The sequence below is a fragment of the Oncorhynchus masou genome, chromosome 18 (assembly GCF_036934945.1).
Source record: "Oncorhynchus masou masou isolate Uvic2021 chromosome 18, UVic_Omas_1.1, whole genome shotgun sequence".
Classification (NCBI taxonomy): Eukaryota; Metazoa; Chordata; class Actinopteri; order Salmoniformes; family Salmonidae; genus Oncorhynchus; species Oncorhynchus masou.
The window spans coordinates 56,104,058-56,123,754 of record NC_088229.1 but is presented as its reverse complement, the minus strand read 5'-3'; the positions used below and the strand labels follow the sequence as shown (position 1 = coordinate 56,123,754).

The 19,697-nt window shown below is 42.1% G+C and overlaps 1 protein-coding gene across 1 annotated transcript; it reads left to right on the top strand.

The window, feature by feature from the left end:
• The first annotated feature begins 2,749 nt into the window (after positions 1-2,749).
• On the top strand, positions 2,750-19,058 carry cog7 (component of oligomeric golgi complex 7). Its single transcript, XM_064923797.1, has 19 exons — positions 2,750-3,032; positions 3,122-3,344; positions 4,450-4,598; positions 6,353-6,469; positions 6,861-7,029; positions 7,154-7,236; positions 7,352-7,474; positions 8,465-8,663; positions 9,101-9,228; positions 9,562-9,716; positions 10,220-10,336; positions 12,947-13,012; positions 13,203-13,389; positions 13,710-13,850; positions 13,939-14,022; positions 14,268-14,382; positions 14,766-14,909; positions 18,229-18,416; positions 18,769-19,058. Exons 2-18 carry the CDS (start codon positions 3,182-3,184, stop codon positions 18,393-18,395), a joined length of 2,307 nt encoding a protein of 768 aa, XP_064779869.1. The 5' UTR covers positions 2,750-3,032; positions 3,122-3,181; the 3' UTR covers positions 18,396-18,416; positions 18,769-19,058.
• Positions 19,059-19,697: the final 639 nt, after the last annotated feature.

Here is a 19,697-nt window from a genome sequence, read left to right as displayed (position 1 = left end):
ACATCACAACAAGAGACCCCACAACACTACATAGAGACCTAAGACAACACAGCGTGGCAGCAACACCACATGACGACAACAACATAGTAGCAGCACAAAACATGACACAAACATTATTGGGCACAGAGGACAGCACAAAGGCAAGAAGGTAGAGACCACAATACATCACGCAAAGCAGCCACAACTGTCAGTAAGAGTGTCCATGATTGAGTCTTTGAATGAAGAGATTGAGACAAAACTGTCCAGTTTTGAGTGTTTTTGAAGATCGTTCCAGTAGCTAGCTGCAGAGAACTGAAGAGGAGCGACCCAGGGATGTGTTTGCTTTGGGGACCTTTAACAGAATGTGACTGGCAGAACGGGTGTTGTATGTGGAGCATGAGGGCTGCAGTATGTATCAGTGATGTGTCCTATAAGGAGCATTGGTGGCAAATCTGATGGCCAAATGGTAAAGAACATAAAGGTTAAATAAAATAAATTAACTAGGTAAGCCAGTTAAGAACACATTCTTATTTACAATGACAGCGTACCAAAAGGCAAAAGGCCTCCTGCGGGGACGGGGGCTGGAATTTAAAAAATAATAGGGAAGATAAACTTAAGGAAATCCTTTCTCTAATCTCTATGGAGGACCTTGATGATGAAGGAAAGGGTCAGTTATTCTCTTTCCAATTAGAAATGGACTGGATGTATGAAGAGAGGGCAAAAGGGACATTGGTAAGATCAAGAAGGAGATGGTTGGAGGAAGGTGAAAAAAAATACAAAATACTTTCACATTTTTAGAAAGAAACAATTCTGAATTTACATCTACTCATAAGCTTAATATAGATGGCAAAGAAAATGAAAGCCCCAAAGATATTTCAAAATATGTTTCAGAATTCTATGGTAACCTTTATACCAGTAATGCCTGTCCTACTAGTGACATATCTGCCTTTCTAGAGTCTGTCAAAGACTATGCAAAATTCATAGATAAAGACTTCCAAAAGTCTTCTGATGAAATTATTTCTATCAATGAAATAAAACAAATGTATCAGCAAGTTAAAAGAGAACAAATCTCCAGGGAATGAATGCATTATTAGTGAATTCTATAAATTTTCTCAGGATGATATTATTGGATTTATATTTCATGTTTTTAAGGAGGCCTTTTTCTATGACACAAGGCCTCATTTCTGTAATACCCAAACCAAACAAAGATTCTATGATGTTAGAAAATTGGAGACCAATCACATTAGTAAACAATGATGGAAAGCTACTTGCATCTGTCTTTACAGAAAGACTTAAAAAAATGTCTTGACCAAATCATTGATGATACCCAGTCTGGTTTTATGAAGGGCAGACAAATATGTAATAATATTCGACTAGTATTGGACTTGATAGACTACAATATGCACATTATGGAAGATAGCTTTATTTTATTTGTAGACTTTTACAAGGCATTTGATACAGTTGAACACTATTTTATTTTTGAGACTTCAAAGCGTAATTAAAAAACTTTACAATAATAGTAACATCTCTGTTAAATTATCCCATGGAACTTCATAGAGATTCGACATTAGACGTGGAATTAAACAAGGATGCCCAATTTCTCCTTTCTTATTTTTATTGGTCACACAAGTTATGTCACTTCATATAAATAAGGATAGTTTAGGGGTATTCAGATAAAAGACAAAGAGATAAAATGTTTACAATTGGCTGACGACACCACCATTTTTTTTTTGAAAGATCATAATGAAGTCAGGAAAGCTATTGAGTGTGTTAATGCCTTCTTACATGTATCAGGTTTGTCTCTGAATATTAGGACATTTGAATTATTTGCGTTGAAAAGATGTGACTTAAACTCAGTATGTAATATCCCTGTAAAAGATATGGTCACAGAAAGGGCCAACTTAAAATCCTCTCCTATTGTAGAGAAAATTGGAAAGAGATTTAACTCCTGGTTAGTTAATGTTAATATGAGAGATTCTGATATTATGTTTTATTTTAAATCAAATGATAAGGACCCTGATTTAACTTTCCTTTCGTTCATTTGTTTATCTTTCATGGAAGATTCTTTATCCATAAAATGAAATGGGCAGAGAACAAACCCCTTTTCACATGATTTAAGAGAGGATTTAAATATTATTTTGAAGTGATTTGTAAATGTAAAAACAAAAAAGCAATACACACCATAAAAGTATTTAACAAATTGAAAATGAATCTTGATATGTAATACCCCTGTCTGTTAGGTTTATGTACTCTGGTTTGTATATTTCTGTTTTTTTTTTTTAATCCTTCAAACTGAACGAAACGGGAATGGACATACCTTCATTTGTCCAATAGGAACTTGTTTTCGTTGCAAAATAGTTTCTGTTGCAAACGTTTTGCAACACAATCGGTGTAATTAATTCACCCTGGGCTCCATATCCAGCTGAAACAATTGCGTTTATGTAAAATAATATAGACAATCCAGTAATCTGCCAATTTCAGATTTAACATCCACTGTATAGGTTTGTATTCACACGTTTTATATAACTTGTCACTAGTTGTTTTGCAAATTGACCATCAGGAGGCAGGATTTGGTTTCAAAGAGAGACTTCAAGTGTAACACAACTCGTTTTCCTAATTTAACATACAAATACAATAATTCATCTTGAAAGCTAACCTCATGGATGCTTTAAAATAATTGTATTTTTCATGTTCTCATCTTGACCCATTTTCGAGCACAGATCATTGTTATGGGAACGGAACCATTTATAGTCATTTGTTTCTTGGGGAAGATTATTGAGTGAGCGCAAACAGGATATTGCTGTCATCTGTCAACAAAGCAGAAACTCTTATTTTTAGATGTTTTAGTCCATTCAAATCAACTCTGGAGGAGACAATTATTTTGCTCGAACTCTATTTAGTTATTATGGTCATTTCATGTTCATGGGCTGTATATTTTCTGTTCGTTTCTAAACCTGTAATTGGGAAAATTTAAGATTGTTTCAAATTAAGAGAAGCAGCTAGCTAGCCTTGTATGGCCAGTCTATGTTCATGTCACATTCAGAAGTGAAATGGTAAGTATTACTTTTAATATAGTGAATATTATTGGTAGCTAAACAAAGCTGTCTTCAATGTTGTCCAACTTGTTTTAATCCCCACCCAGAATTGTGGGTTTTCTTGACATCACTCATCGCTAGCTACCTGAAGTTTGTTGAACGGCAAAATGGACTTTTCCAAATTTCTGGACGATGATTTCGACGTGAAGGACTGGGTGAATGGGGCCTTCAAGATGCAGAAGGATGTGCCTGGGAAGGCAGATGCACACGCGGCAACGCTGGTCATGAAACTGCAGTTGTTCATCCAGGAAGTCAACAATGCAATAGAGGGTAACTAAGCTTTGGGACAACATCGGGAAACTATTGGTTGGACTCCCTGAGTTGTGAACGATCTGGTGGGTGGCGACGAAAAATAACCATACCACAATGTAGCCGATCCCCCCCCCCCCCCTCGAAAAAACGTATTTGTGATCTCTAGGAACTATTCACCAAACAAAGTGAAACGTGTCCCTCGCTATCAAATAAACGTCTGATTCCAACTTTTGTCTGAACCGCACCATATCCCGATGCTGTCCCAAAGCTAGGGTAACTGTGACATACTGTCAATTTTGTGTCTCAAGTCATGCTATTTTATTGCTGCCTGTTCCCCGAAACTATCAAGAAACATAAGTATTCCAGGTTCAGTTAACTGAACTGGAAGAACCGGGAGTCATAGGCTACAGTAACCCAATAATTGTCCAAGGACCTTGTTATTTTCAGAGGAAGATTGGCTCTGGCAGCCAAAACAGCCAAATATTCAACTTAAATAAGAGTCCATTCTTAATTGTGATACGGGTTTAGAAACATAAAGCCCTTTAATATCATGTCACATCAAAAAATATTTCTACACTTACTGTACACTGTTTTTACTGTACACTGTTTTTACTGTACATGGTATTAACAGACTTCGTTGCAGCTGATCATTTACAACACGTTCTGGTGGCTTTCTTCCATTACACACAGGTGTTCGGTGCATGCTGGATCGCTAATTAGAACAGAACTCTGTCTTCCGTAAACACGCGCCGTAATCTGGAGATATGCGCAAACGTTTTTGACTCATGCCATACGCTGCTGCTGCCGTTTGTCTAACCTGTTGCCTAGTTACTTTATTCATAGTTATGTACATATCTGCCTCGATTACCTTGTACCCCTGCACATTGACTCCGTACTGGTACCCAGTGTATAAAGCCAAGCTATTGTTACTCATTGTGTATTGATTATTATTTTCTATTATTTCTCTATTTTCTGTCACTGCATTGTTGGGAAGGGCCCGTAAGTAAGCATTTCACTGTTAGCCTACAGCTGTTGTTTACGAAGCATGATTTGATGTCTCCTGCTTATCTGACCATTGACGTACACAATGGGAAATATTTGAATTGTATTTCTCCTTGTTCAGAGAGCAGTAACCAGGCCCTGCAGAACATGCCCAGAGTGCTGCGGGACGTGGAGGCCCTGAAGCAGGAAGCGTCATTCCTGAAGGAGCAGATGGTCCTTGTCAAAGAGGACATCAGGAAATTTGAGCAGGACACTGTTCAGTCCATGCAGGTATGGGAGCCATTTGCGTTATAAACGCACATCGGACGGATACCTCATCGAAATTGACTTGCGACTAAGCAAACACACACACCACGCAAATATGCAGCACAGTCAGTACATGTAGATACGTCGAAATACACACAGTCGCATAATACAATATAGTACTATGGTCAGGATATTGTCCTATTCAAGTAGGATAACAAGCTCCCAGTGTGGCAAATGCAGTTGAAGTCGGAAGTTTACATACACCTTAGCCAAATGCATTTAAACTCAGTTTTTGACAATTCCTGACATTTAATCCTAGTAAAAATTCCCTGTCTTAGGTCAGTTAGGGTCACCACTTTATTTTAAGAATGTGAAATGTCAGAATAATAGTAGAGACAAATGATTTATTTCAGCTTTTATTTCTTTCATCACATTTTCAGTGGGTCAAAAGTTTACATACACTCAATTAGCATTTGGTAGCATTGCCTTTAAATTGTTTAAATTGAGTCAAATGTTTTGGGTAGCCTTCCACAAGCTTCCCACAATAAGTTGGGTGAATTTTGGCCCATTTCTCCTGACAGAGCTGGTGTAACTGAGTCAGGTTTGTAGGCCTCCTTGTTCGCACACACTTTTTCAGTTCTGCCCACACTTTTTGATAGGATTGAGGTCAGGGCTTTTTGATGGCCACTCCAATACCTTGACTTGGTTGTCCTTAAGCCATTTTTCCACAACTTTGGAAGTATGCTTGGGGTCATTGTCCGTTTGGAAGACCCATTTGCGACCAAGCTTTAACTTCCTGACTGATGTCTTGAGATGTTGCTTCAATATATCCACATAATTTTCCTGCCTCGTGATGCCATCTATTTTGTGTAGTGCAACAGTCCCTCCTGCAGCAAAGCACCCCAAAAACATGATGCTGCCACGCCCCTGCTTCACAGTTGGGATGGTGTTCTTTGGCTTGCAAGCCTCCCCCTTTTTCCTCTAAACAGAACGATGGTCATTAATGCCAAACAGTTCTATTTTTGTATCATCAGACCAGAGGACATTTCTATGTCGATATAGGACTTATTTTACTGTGGATATAGATACTTTTGTACCTGTTTCCTCCAGCATCTTCACAAGGTCCTTTGCTGTTGTTCTGGGATTGATTTGTACTTTACGCACCAAAGTACGTTCACCTCTAGGACACAGAACACGTCTCCTTCCTAAGCGGTATGATGGCTGCGTGGTCCCATGGTGATTATACTTGCATACTATTGTTTGTACAGATGAATGTGGTACCTTCAGGCTTTTGGAAATTGCTCCCAAGGATGAACCAGACTTTTCATTTTCTGAGGTCTTGGCTGATTTCTTTTGATTTTTCCCATGATGTCAAGCAAAGAGGCACTGAATTTGAAGGTAGGCCTTGAAATACATATACAGGTACACCTCTGATTGACTCAAATGATGTCAATTAGCTTATCAGAAGCTTCTAAAACCATTACATTATTTTCTGGAATTTTCCAAGCTGTTTAAAGGCACAATCAACTTATTGTATGTAAACTTCTGACCCACTGAAATTGTGATACAGTGAAATAATCTGTCTGTAAACAATTGTTGGAAAAATTACTTGTCACGCACACAGTAGATGTCCTAACCGACATGCCAAAACTGTAGTTTGTTAACAAGAAATTTGTGGAGTGGTTGAAAAATTAGTGTGTGTAAACTTCAGACTTCCAACTGTATGTGTTGTCAGTTATACAGCACTAAGTCTTTGGCGTGTGGATTCTGTGTTGCAGGTCTTGGTGGAGCTCGATCAGGTCAAGTCTCGGATGCACCTAGCCTCCGATGCACTACAGGAGGCAGACAAATGGAGCACGCTCAGTGCAGACATCGAGGAGACCTTCAAGACACAGGTGGCGTCAAACCACCTCTAAAACCCTGCTCCACTCCCCTTAGTATACAGTAATATGTAATATCTCTCTGCACTGATTTAAGGATGACCAAATATAAGAGCTGTTTTGGTGCCCTGGCTACCACGCTGTGAATAGTGTGAAGTGAACCTCGTGCACATGCGCAGATACTGTGAGAGAGAGTCTTGCATCTCACTCATCTCAATATCTGCGACGCTGCATCGTGACAGCGTCATTCTACTGAGTCGACTTATAACAAGTGACCAACTTCTCAAAGGCAGAAGACATCCCTCGTTAACGGGAACACACAAGCTCTAGTCATTTTCATTTTTGACTTGACCAAACATCGATTTCCATTTAACCGGAACTTTCTGCCACTACCTTGTTCCCCCAGGACATGGCTGTAATCTCTTCTAAACTGACCGCCATGCAGAATAGCCTGGCTATGCTGGTGGACACACCAGACTACTCTGAGAAATGTGTGCACCTGGAGGCTCTGAAGAACAGGCTGGAGGCCTTGGCCAGCCCCCAGATAGTAGCCACCTTCAACTCCATGTCTATAGGTAAGAGACGGTCTGCAAATAACTTATGATTGGGTTGAGATGGAATGCTCAATCCGTATTAGTTTAGACCGGTCTTTCTGAAACCTGATTCTGACGAGGCTTATGGTTTTCTTTTCTTCTGCAGACCAAGCCAAGCTCTTTGTGAAAGTCTTCACAGAGATCGACCGAATGCCACAGCTTCTTGCCTACTACTACAAGTGTCATAAGGTATGTGTTACTTTATCACTGATTTTAATTTAGCGTAATTGCTTACGTGGTTTATTTTGTAGGTAGGTGTTTTCCAATTGTTGACTTGAATTCTCCTGTGTGTGTGTGTTTCCAGGGTCAGCTGGTGAGTGTGTGGCAGGACCTGTCTCAGAGTGAGCTGAGTCTAAATCAGCAGCTGGCTGAGTTCTACGACACCCTGCTCTCCACCTGGCACTCCCAGCTACAGTGGAGCAGCCAGGTATACTCACACACACACACACACACACACACACATACACAGTCTAGTGCTTTTCAAACTTTTTCAGTGGGATCCCATTTCTTTCAGTAGACTTTCTGGCGAAATTCTTCAAATAAATTTAGATTTATACTTTTCTCATCACAATTAAAATAACCAATAAATACTTTGTTTTACTCAATAAAATGTGTATCTTATTATCTTCTCATTATCTTTCAAAGAAGTTTATATTTTGTCCCGTACAATGATCTGTAATTCACCCCAATTATGTGAAAAACTGGCTAAACACTGCAATTCCCACTCGACCCCGACTTTGAGTACCACTGCTCTGTATCATACCATAACACATGCGCTCCATCGTAACATAACACACACAACTAAGTATCCTTCCCACACTGTATCATACAGCAACGCATACTCTCGGTTAGGGCTGCCCAAGTAATTCAATTCGCATCGAAATTGCAATATTGACATTTGCAGTGTCCATATCTCAAGAGATCCATATCGTATGCAATATTTTAAAACGCCACTCGGCTGCGTCAGTTTTTAAAATGTACTTTGTTTGTCATCTCTCTTCTCTTGCGTCTGCTTTCCACAAGTCTTGCCCCATGTCACTCAAAGCAGCGCGGCTCTGCCTCCTCACTGATCCACTATAAGTTTGCATGCAGTTCCCGTCGTGCAGTCCACAGATTGTTCCAAACACAAATGATGCTGCTTTCCACTTTGCTTCTTAATATAAATATTTATATGATTCCAACCGGTCACCCAAGTGTTTTCATTTATATCACAATGTTTGATCAAATAAAAAAAAGCTATTTTATTTTTCCGGCCATATCATGCAGCCCTGCTCTAGGCATCCTTACTCACACTACCATACATTTACACACCATGACTTACACTAATAGACTGTACAATAAAAATATATATATATATTCAGCCTAACCCCATGCCCCCATATGACTGTATATGAATCGATCTACCCTCCACCACCAGGTGTTTAAGAACCCATACGAGGTGGTGACAGTGCTGCTGATCCAGACCCTGGGGGCCATGGTGCCCTCCATCCCTGTGTGTCTGAGCACGGCCATGGAGCGCGCCCCCCAGGAGCAGCGGCTGGACACCCTGCTGGAGCTTCACCACACCGCTGCCACCTTCGGCAGGAGCCTGGCGCAAGCCATGTTGCCTCACCTGGGTCTGTTCGCCTGCTACTGCGTCTATGTATTTATTTATTTATTTATAGGCCTATCATTTGCACGTTATTCGACAAGTCTGTCAATGCTGAAGGTTAAAAGTTATTGATTTTGCTAAACAGTTTATTTTCATCCTCTGTCCCTTGTTAGTCAGCAGTGAGATTGATGGTATAGATTATAAGATTGTAATGATATCAGCCCCACGTCAAAATACTTGAAAGGTGGCCTTGATTTTGCTTGGAGTTTGCACTTTTGGGACTATTCCATAGGAACATAATTATAGTAGGGAAACTGAAGTATTTGAAAGATCTGCTCATGACATGTTTATGGTAATCTTGATAGTGACGCTAATGAATTGTTTTGATATATATATAGCGCTGAATCCTAACTTGAGCTCAGCGCTCACAAGGTAGACTTATGTTGTGGTTGTACCTCTCAGGCGAGAACAACCTGCTTAAGGTGAATGAGCTGGTCAGTGCCCTGTATGACCCCTACAAACCCTACCAGCTGCAGTATGGAGACCTGGAGGAGTCCCACCTCCTCATTCAGATCAGCGCCGTGCCCCTGGTGAGGCACATTTACATTTTAGTCATTTAAGAGACTTACAGGAGCAATTAAGGTAAAGTGCCTTGCTCGGGGATTCGAATCGGCGACCTTTTGATTACTGGCCCAATGCTCTTATCTGCTAGGATACCACCACACACACACAAACACACGCACAAACCAAACCTTATTCAATATTCATTTCATTTTTTGGGGAAGGCAAGTGGAAAGGACCTTGTGACCATTGACCGTGTACCTCTTGCCTTCTCTCTTCATCGTACTTTTTCTACTCTCTCCCGCTCCTCTTTCTCTGTCCCTCCCTCTTTCTCTCTCTCCTTATTCCCCTCCTTCTGTCAGGAGCGTGGTGAGGTGATAGACTGTGTAGAGGAGCTGAGTCACTCAGTGGGGAAGCTGTTTGGCCTGGCTGGTGCTGCTGTTGACCGCTGTGTCAAACTGACTGACGGCCTCGCCTTGTGTGGCCTCCTCAAGGCCCTCAAAGCCCTCTTCGCCAAGTAATTATACACGACTATACACCTTTTTTTATTTTTTTTATTGTTCATTTTTTGGGAGGTGGAATGTTAAAACTTTTCAGTGTAAACTTAAACGGCATGTAGAAAAGATAATAGAGCTATACAGTATATTTTCTTTTAAATAAGATCATCTTTGAGAACTAACAATCGCCATTCCAAAAATGTCATTGCATGGGGCCTCAATTGATTTTGTTATGTTTGAGTGACTCAGGTCGCATAAGAACATGGCTTAAGCCATGGTAAAATGTGTAGAATTGTAGTAAATTAGCTTTAAAACATAACAGTTTTGTCTCTGCGGCCAAGAGGACACCCACTACTCCCCCAACCCTAATTATGACACCACTGCTGGAAAAAAATCCTAGGGGAAACACTGACAGTTCATACACATACTACACAGTACATGCAGATTTCAATATTTGTGTGAATATTCTGGTTGACTTTTGTCCATTGCTCTCACATATGTGTCTTGGCCAATTTTTTTGCAGGTATGTGTCAGACTTCTCCACTACTCTGCAGTCAGTCAGGAAGAAGTGCAGGTTGGAGGACATGCCCAGTGCTGCTGTGTTCCAAGAGGATTGGACTGCCTTCCAGAACTCGGTCAGGTGGGTTTTGTGTGAACCCAAATCAAACTCTGCTGGCTCTGATATTTTCCTTTGCACATTGTCATTTTCAGGATGCTTCCAACAACCATGGTTAATTAGATGTTAAGTCCCATATTTAGGGGACTGAGAGGTTTTGGACCGGTTCTGACTGACATTTTGGTGTACAAAGCACTCTGTTAATGTCACAGGGCCCAGTGTCTTATTGTACACTACATGACCAAAAGTAAGTGAACACCTGCTCGTCCAACCTCTCATTCCAAAATCATGGGAATTAATATGGATTTGGTGCCCTCTTTGCTGCTATAACAGCCTCCACTCTTCTGGGAAGGCTTTCCACTAGATGTTGGAACATTGCTGCGGGTACTTTCCATTCAGCCACAAGAGCATTAGTGAGGTTGGGCACTGATGCCTGGCTCGCAATTGACGTTCCCATTTCATTCAATTCATCCCAAAGGTGTTCGATGGGGTTGAGGTCAGTGCTCTGTGCAGGCCAGTCAAGTTCTTCCTCACTTATCTCGACAAACCATTTCTGTATGGACTTCGCGTTGTGCAAAATTTGTCATGCTGAAACAGGAAAGGGCCTTCCCCAAACTGTTGCCACAAAGTCTAGAATGTCATTGTATGTTGTAGCGTTAAGATTTACCTTCACTGAAGCTAAAGGGCCTAGCCCAAACCATGAAAAACAGGCCCATACCATTATTGCTACTCCACCAAACGTAACAGTTGGCGCTATGCATTCGGGCAAACATGGTTCTCCTGGCATCCTCCAAACCCAGATTTGTCCGTCAGACTGCCAGATGGTGAAGCACGATTCATCACTCCAGAGAATGCGTTTCCACTGCTCCAGAGTCCAATGGCGGTGAGCTTTACACCACTTCATCCGTCGACTTGGCATTGCACATGGTGATCTTAGGCTTGTGTATGGCTGCTCGTCCATGGAAACCCATTTCATGAAGCTCCCGACGAACAGTTCTGGTGCTGACGTTGCTTCTAGAGGCAGCTGGGACCTCTGTAGGGAGTGTTGCAACCAAGAACAGACTATTTTTGCGAGCCGCGCATTTCAGCACTTGGCGGTCCCTTTCTGTTTTCTGTGAGCTTGTGTGGCCTACCACTTCCCTGTTGGGCTGTTATTGCTCCTAGACGTTTCCATTTCACAATAACAGCACTTACAGTTGACTGGGGCAGCTCTAGCAGGGCAAAAATTTGACGAACTGACTTGTTGGAAATGTGGCATCCTATGATGGTGCCACGTTAAGTCACTGAGCTCTTTAGTAAAGCCATTCTACTGTCAATGTTTGTCTATGGAGATTGCATGGCTGTGTGCTCGATTTTATACATTTGTCAACAACGGCTGTGACTGAAATGGCAAAATCCACTAATTAGAAGGGGTGTCCACATGCTTTTGTATATATAGTGTGTTAGAAAGCCCCATATTTCTGCTACCACTCTGTCAGCAGAGCTGACTTTAAGTGTCAGGTTTTACACCCCGATTTGCGTAGGGAGTGACGTATCACATTTTGTGCCCTATCTAGACATAGAATCGATTGAATTTGCCTCTGAGCAACGGTGCCCAGCCTGCCAGTTAAAGGCAGATTGACGTTTATTGTCGTGAATCTTGCTCTGGAGGCAGAATTGAGCTATTTCTGCTAAATGGGCCAGATGCAAAGTCACCATTTTTGGGCTTCATTTAAGGTGAGGGTGAGGCATTAGGGTTAGCAGTGTGGTTAAGGCTAGGTCTAAAATCAGATTTTATGACTTTTTGGCTGTGCCAGCTAGTGACCACTCTGCAGAGCTGCCTCCAGGGCAAGGTTCATGACAATAAATGCCATATTAAAGGGGACAATCTAGGGACTCCGTCAATTGTGGTTTCGTCTCGCTGTGATATTCTGAGCCAGATTGGGAGCTCTCGAAATGAATAAATGCTAAATAATTTTGTAGAATTGAAACACGACCACTTTCTCTTGGTCACAGAGGGACGAAATGTCTTAATGCGCAAAGCTGAAGTTGTAACGAGTCTGTACACATTCGAATGCGGTTTCTGCTTCGCTAAGAGGACGCTTGGTAGAACATGCTGGGCCGTCAGTTATATGAAATGGATCCAAACTTGTACTGTCACTAAATATGATCATATTTATTTTACAGTTCATTATAAGGTTGAATATTATAGTAAATTGTTTATAATTTGATTGTTACTATATTTAGAAAGCATTTCAGTCATTACAAGCCCTATTTCCCCCACTTTTGTTGAATCGGACAAAAGTCTGATATTGTTTTTTAAATATTTTCGTAATATTTGTACAATATACTTGAGCCTGTGTCCTCAAAAGTGAGTACACCTCAGCAATTGTATACATTTTTTTTTTTACCAGATAGGTCAGTTCCAGACCTTTCTAGAACTATGCAGCATTACTAGATATTGTTTATGGTAATATCATGAAAAATAATAACTTTTGGGTCTATTTAGGCAGAAATCTACATTTTTTTTAATTTCCCCCCTAACGTTCAACCAGGCCAATGCAGCACAGCTCGGCCGGTCATGGCCCGGTAGTATGAAAAGAGTAATTGAACTGTCTGTTATTTTTGCTACCCCGTGTATCCTCTTCATTGCAGGATCATTGCCACCTGTGGGGAGTTGCTGAGACAGTGTGGAGCCTATGAGCTGCAGCTGTCAAACAAGTAAGTCCAATGTCATCGCTCTAGCCGAGTTCCAAATCAACCCCCAGACCCTACTCCCTAGTTACCCGACTCCCCTACTTATATCCCTTCATACTTCCCCCGTTCTCTTGCCATGACCTATAGGTCAATTTGATTTAAGTACGTTTTATTTCAAAGTGCATGGGCCTCAACACACTTTATGATCCTATAGGATCCTGGCCACGGCGGGGAAGTACCTGTCTGAGTCGTACAGCCCAAGGAGCCTGGCGGGCATCCAGGAAGCCAGCTCCACAGAGAGGAAGGCAAGCGGCAGGAACCCCTGGCAGGAGTATAACTACCTGCAGAGGGGCAACATGTCAGAGTACAACAGCCTGATGGGGCTGCTCTACTCCCTCAAGGTATGGATGTTCATACGGGGGGGGGGGGGGATGATGACTTGGCACTGTTAACTTTCCTTTGGGTTTAAGGTTTTTAGCTTGGGTGTGATGTTACAGTAGTTGTCGGTTGTTGGCTAGGATGGGAATGTAGCCTATAAATGGTCAAATGTCCCATTTTTAACTATTATCAGAGTGAAAATACAGAGAGTCTTGTGATCTACGACCTATGTCATTTTTGCTTCAATAAAGGCTTGTAATGCAATTACGTAAGTGTCACTATGTTTTCAGGGAGTTAGGTCTGTTGTGAGGTCTGACATGTTCAAGTTGCCGTTGTTTTGTAGGAGAAGGGGACAGGTAACTCCAGTCTTCTGGCTGAGCCCCGAGTGGCTCTGACCCGTCTCAACCAGCAGGCCAACCAGCTGGCTTTCGACTCGGTCTTCCTGCAGATCAAACATCAACTCTGCTTGGTCTCCAAAATGGAGGTGTGTGTGTGTGCAGTCAGTGAAGCTAGTTTCTGTATGTAAATGTAATGCTTACATATGTTCCGTCTTGTACCACGGCTGTTATCAGAGCCGAGACGCAGGAGGTTTTGGAGAGAGCTATGCTGAAGACCTGCCTACCTTCAGCTTGTCCCCACAGGAGTACATCACCAATGTATGTCTGGCCTAACTATGGGCACAACATCTACAGGTTATATAATTCAAGTCGTAGATTCTAGTGTTATTGTATGTGTATTATGTAATATAACCTGTCCTTGCAAGCTGTCTTTTGGAAAAATGTTTTAGTGGTGGTTTTTCTGCTGTAAATGTTCACCGTTAGTGTTACTATAGTACTATGAATGTTCCAGTTCCGTCAGGTTGTGTTGAGGTGGCTTACTGCCTGTGGTTTCTCCTTGAAAGATAGGACAGTACATCATGTCTCTGCCACTCCACTTGGAGCCCTTTGTGACGCAAGAAGACCCGGCGCTGGAGTTGGCCCTGCACGCAGGAAAGCTGCCTTTCCCTCCTGAGCAAGGTGAGCCCCCCCTCTCTCTTTAATTCGGTCTATCCCTCCATCTGTCTCTCTACTCTTCCCTCCTTTTAGATGTTTGCCCCGCTCTTCTGGTACCTGTCTCCCTTTATCTTTTGCTCTTCATCTCTTCAGGTTTTCCACCTTTTTTCTCTCTTCCCCAGTCCTCCTCTATCTACCCAGTCCTCTTCTCTCTTCTCAGTCTTCCCCCACCACTTTACCTATTGCCCTAAACTTCCGGTCTCTTCTTTCTTTCTTTTTTTCTCTTTGCACACTCCATCTCTCCTCCAGTCTCCCTCTCGTTTGTCCTAATTTCAATAGCTGCCCTTGCCATTTTCTGTGTGTGACTGGCCATGCCTCATGTTGTTTGTCTGTTGTTTCAACCTCAGGTGATGACCTTCCGGAGCTGGACAACACAGCAGACTACTGGCTGGGCTCCATTGCCAGGGCGACCATGCAAACATACTGTGACGCCATCCTGCTCATCCCAGAGCTCACGGCCCACTCCACCAAACAGCTGGCCACCGACATCGGTACTGTACCTCTGTCAATGACCCCCAAAATATTAGGGATGTAACGATTCACCGATAAGCATTGGTCCCCAGTTCAAATGTTGAAGATACGAGTGTGTCGCTCTGCGGGAGCCCAAACCGCTCCGACGTTCAAATGTTACAAATTGCCGGTTCACTAATGTTTTTTTTAATCGTATTGTTTTATTCCGAAAATACCTCATCTGTTGTGACTGACTTGATGTGTCCTCTCCTTCAGTTCAGTAGCCTGTCGAACTTTTGTGACTAACTGCATATGACTGTCAAATAGCAATGTGTGCGCACAGCTGGGAGATACAGCTGCTGGTGCCAACGAGAGGTCGGCCTATCCCTGTTCTAATAGGATATTTGTACATCTGTGGGGCACTTTCAGCTTTCAGAGGCCTGTAAAATGGCTCTCTCAATGTCAAATTATAGGCTTTATTAGTTGAGTGACAACCAATGTAATTTGCTGGCTCATTGTTACCAAATGTGCTGTAGAAAATGGTGTTTTACCGGAGTTGTGTAGCCTGCCAGAGTGGATGCAACTCACATCCAACTGCTGATTTAAGGTTTTCAATCATTCAGATTTTATTTAGATTGTTCAGGTTCACCATAAGAAATAGTTTTGGTAGTTTTGCTTTAAACAGTCAATGTTTTTAGTAATTTTTACATAAACAGGGTTATTTTGTAAAGGACAGCAATTATTTTTGTGAGCTGTGCAAGGTTGCATTCAATAGTCCCCTCCTGTACTCCCTGTTCACCCACGACTGCATGGCCAGGCACGACTCCAACACCGTCATTAAGTTTGCAGACAACACAACAGTGGTATGCCTGATCACCGACAATGACGAGACAGCCTATAGGGAGGAGGTCAGAGACCTGGCCGGGTGGTGCCAGAATAACAACCTGTCCCTCAACGTAACCAAGACTAAGGAGATGATTTTGGACAACAGAAAAAGGAGGACCGAGCACGCCCCCATTCTCATCGACGGGGCTGTAGTGGAGCAGGTTGAGAGCTTTAAGTTCCTTGGCGTCCACAGCAACAACAAACTAGAATGGTCCAAACACACCAAGACAGTCGTGAAGAGGTCACGACAAAGCCTATTCCCCCTCAGGAAACAAAAAGGATTTGGCATGGGTCTTGAGATCCTCAAAAGGTTCTACAGCTGCAACATTGAGAGCATCCTGACATGTTGCATCACTACCTGATACGGCAATTGCTCGGCCTCCGACCGCAAGGCACTACAGAGGGTAGTACGTACGGCCCAGTACATCACTGGGGCAAAGCTGCCTGCCATCCAGGACCTCTACACCAGGCGGTGTCAGAGGAAGGCCCTAAAAGCTGTCAAAGACCCCAACCACCCCAGTCATAGACTGTTCTTCCTACTACCACATGGCAAGTGGTACTGGAGTGCCAGGTCTAGGACAAAAAGGCTTAAGACTCCTGAACAGGTAATCAAATGGCTACTCGGACAATCTGCATTGTGTATGATATTGGGGCCCATGTATTTAGAGTCTTAATGAATCGTTCATGAAATATTTGTTAGATAGCTCTAGATCAATTTTGTACATGGAGCCAACGTGGTTATAAGTACTGAATGTCATTGCTTCTTGGATGCTGTATGATCATCTGGAGTTGGTTATTTAGTATTAAAAAAAATGGAAAACTACACTCGTTTTACATTTTCAGATTTAAAAAAAACGTAAACCAAGAAGCAATACGTACTTACACATTGTAATTAAAAAGTTACATGTAACTGCATTGATGTTGATAGTAATGGAGCATCATCAAGTATGCGATGTCAAATGCCTACTTGCCAAAGCATCAATAAAGTGTATCATTAAGCTTGGCAGGTACTCTACATCTTAATTAGAAGATGTTATCTATTAAAATGTTGACGCTCGATTAACTTCAGTAGGAGATGTGAACTTGACTTGCAAAAGTATCCCCCCCCTCCTCCCTTAATTGGAAACTCTACATGGTAAATGTTCAGTGGTGAAAAATCAGCGTACCAGAACAGAGTTCCTCGTTAGTCGTTGCATCCCACAGACTGTTGACAGATACCATTTATGTTATTAATATGCAGTAGTATCTAACAATGCACATGAATCTAAAGTTTAATGGAATTAAGAAATATATAAATATTAGGACACGAAACCCAGAAGTTTGATGGCCTTGAGATAGAAGCTACAATGTGGACGCCTTCTGGATGATAACTTCAGTTGGAGATGTGAACTGTCTGTGTGGGTGGACCATTTCAGATTGTCAAGTGATGTGTACGCCGAGGAACTTGAAGCTTTTCACCTTCTCCACTGCGGTCCCATCAATGTGGATAGGGGTGTGCTCCCTCTGCTGTTTCTTGAAGTCCACGATCTTCTCCTTCGTTTTGTTGACGCTGAGAGAGAGGTTATTTTCCTGACACCACTCCTCCAGGGCCCTCACCTCCTCCCTCTAGGCTGTCTCGTCATTGTTCGTAATCAGGCCTACTACTGTTGTGTCGTCTGCAAACTTCATGGTTGAGTTGGAGGCCTGCGTTGCCACACAGTCATGGGTGACCAGGGAGTACAGGAGGGGGCTGAGTATCCACCCTTGTGGGGCCCGTGTTGAAGGTCAGTGAAGTGGAAGTGTTGTTTCCTACCTTCACCACCTGGGGGCTGCCTGTCAGGAAGTTCAGGAACTGTTTGCATAATGCGGGTTTCAGACCCAGGGCCCCAACTTTAATGATGAGCTTGGAGGGTACTATGCTGTTGAATACTGAGCTATAGTCAATGAACAGCAGTCTTACATAGATATTCCTCTTGTCCAGATGGGCTAGAGCAGTGTGATGGCGATTGCATCGTCTGTGGATCTATTGGGGTGGTATGCAAATTGAAGTGGGTCTAGGGTGTTAGGTAAGGTGGAGGTGATATGATCCTTAATGACTGTAGCCTCTCAAATCACTTCATGATGAGGACATGGCTAGGGATGCCACCTGCAGCCTTGCGAGGGTTAACACGCTTAAACGTGTTATTCACGTCGGCCAGGGACAACGATACAGTCCTTGGGAGCGGGCCATGTCGGTGGCACTGTGTTATCCTCAAAGTGGGTGAAGAAGGTGTTTTTAGCTTGTCCGGGAGCAAAACATCTGTGTCTGCAATGTGGCTGGTTTTTCCCTTTGTAATCCTTGTTTGTCTGTAGACCCTGCCACATACTATATTATTACCTATTACTGACTATATTATTACTTATTATTGACTATATTATGTCCATACTATGTTTTCAGTGTGTTAGTGCCACACAGTGTTTGTTGATCTTCAACATCTGTCTCCCAACTCCCCACAGACTATCTGAGCAACGTTATGGACGCTTTGGGCCTGCAGCCCTCCAGGACCCTTCAGCAGATAGTGACCCTGCTGAGGGCCAAGCCAGAGGAGTACAGACAGACGGCCAAACTGCTGCCCCGCAGACTGGTGTCCACCATCGCTGCCCTCAGAGGGCTGGACCACTGACCACGGTCACACTCTAAACCGGTAACGGACTATGGACAAAAAAAGAAGCTCTTTTGCTAACTCTGGCACATTGACACTTAAATGTTGATGAATGTACACTGTCTCTGTCACATAAGTCCAATGTTAAAAGTATAGGGCCCAGTTTTTGTTTCTCGTCCCAACACAAATACATTGTCTTTCACCTCCTGTGTTGGTCAGCCTGATCTCAAATGTGTTTACACTTGACCCAAAAACAAATCCAGTCTTAGAATGTAGAGAGAAAAATATCAAATTACACTTTTTTTTATATGCGTTGTAAATATGGAAGTATGTCATGTAAAAAATTATGATCCTACTCAAATCGCTTGTTCCTCACTGTTTTTCTTCTCTATAGATTTGATCGCTACAATTTGGAGTCTGGACCCCTGGTATGACGAAGAACTGAGAAGTACCCATTTGGGGATATTCCCATCATGCAACATCTTCAAATCAAATATTGTAACTGCTTTGGCATCATACTATTGGCAATTCTGTTAGTAAAAAAAAAAGATTATTTTCTATTATGTTACATTTTTGTTCATTTACACTTATATTGGGGTAAATCCGGGTAGAATTGGTTTTGCTTATTTGTAATGTACTGGAATCTCCACTAATTTAATAAACATGTGGCCTTGTTGTCTTCAAGTCTTTGATAATGAAATTAATTGAAGATTCAAGTTCAATGTCTGATTAACTGAGGATGCTGTTGCCACAGCAAGGGTAGTATTGTTCACGTAGGCTATGTTTAACAGTATGAAGGTCCATCTCAGAAAATAATTAATGAACATACTGTAATGCTAGGGTTGGCAACAGGCCAAAGCTTTTTTTTTTTTTTTTTTTTTAATAGACTAAAATCTCCAGGAATTCAACTGAATTTTTTTAATTTAGGAAATACGTTCCCAAGTATTCCCACAGACAAAAAAAGATGTGATCATGTCTGAAATTGTTATTTTAAAATACAATCAGTTTTGGAGCTTAGTTGTGGTCAATTTGCAGTGTACAAATGATTAGAATTATGTTTCCGCCCTGACCATCCGTCGGACAAAAATCGTGAATCTAGTTGCCTACCCCTGGCTTGCCGTAAAACAGTTGCAGGGTAGGCTAACTGTAGTGAGGATCTGAATTTTCTGGGCACCAAATTATCGGAGTATCTTTCCCAATGTAAAAAAAAATGTGTTATTTTTATATTTTAGGCCTAGCTGTGTATGTGTCACTGTCTGATTTCTAGTGGAGCATTCTGGCCTACAGCAGGAAAGTAGAATGAGACAGACCCCAGTCAGCATC

Coding starts and splice junctions, on each gene's coding strand:
- cog7 (XM_064923797.1), top strand. CDS start 3,182: ATGGACTTTTCCAAATTTCTGGACGATGATTTCGACGTGAAGGACTGG. Junction 7,475..8,464: donor AGCTACAGTGGAGCAGCCAG/GTATACTCACAC, acceptor CTCCACCACCAG/GTGTTTAAGAACCCATACGA. Junction 14,910..18,228: donor ACAGCTGGCCACCGACATCG/GTACTGTACCTC, acceptor AACTCCCCACAG/ACTATCTGAGCAACGTTATG.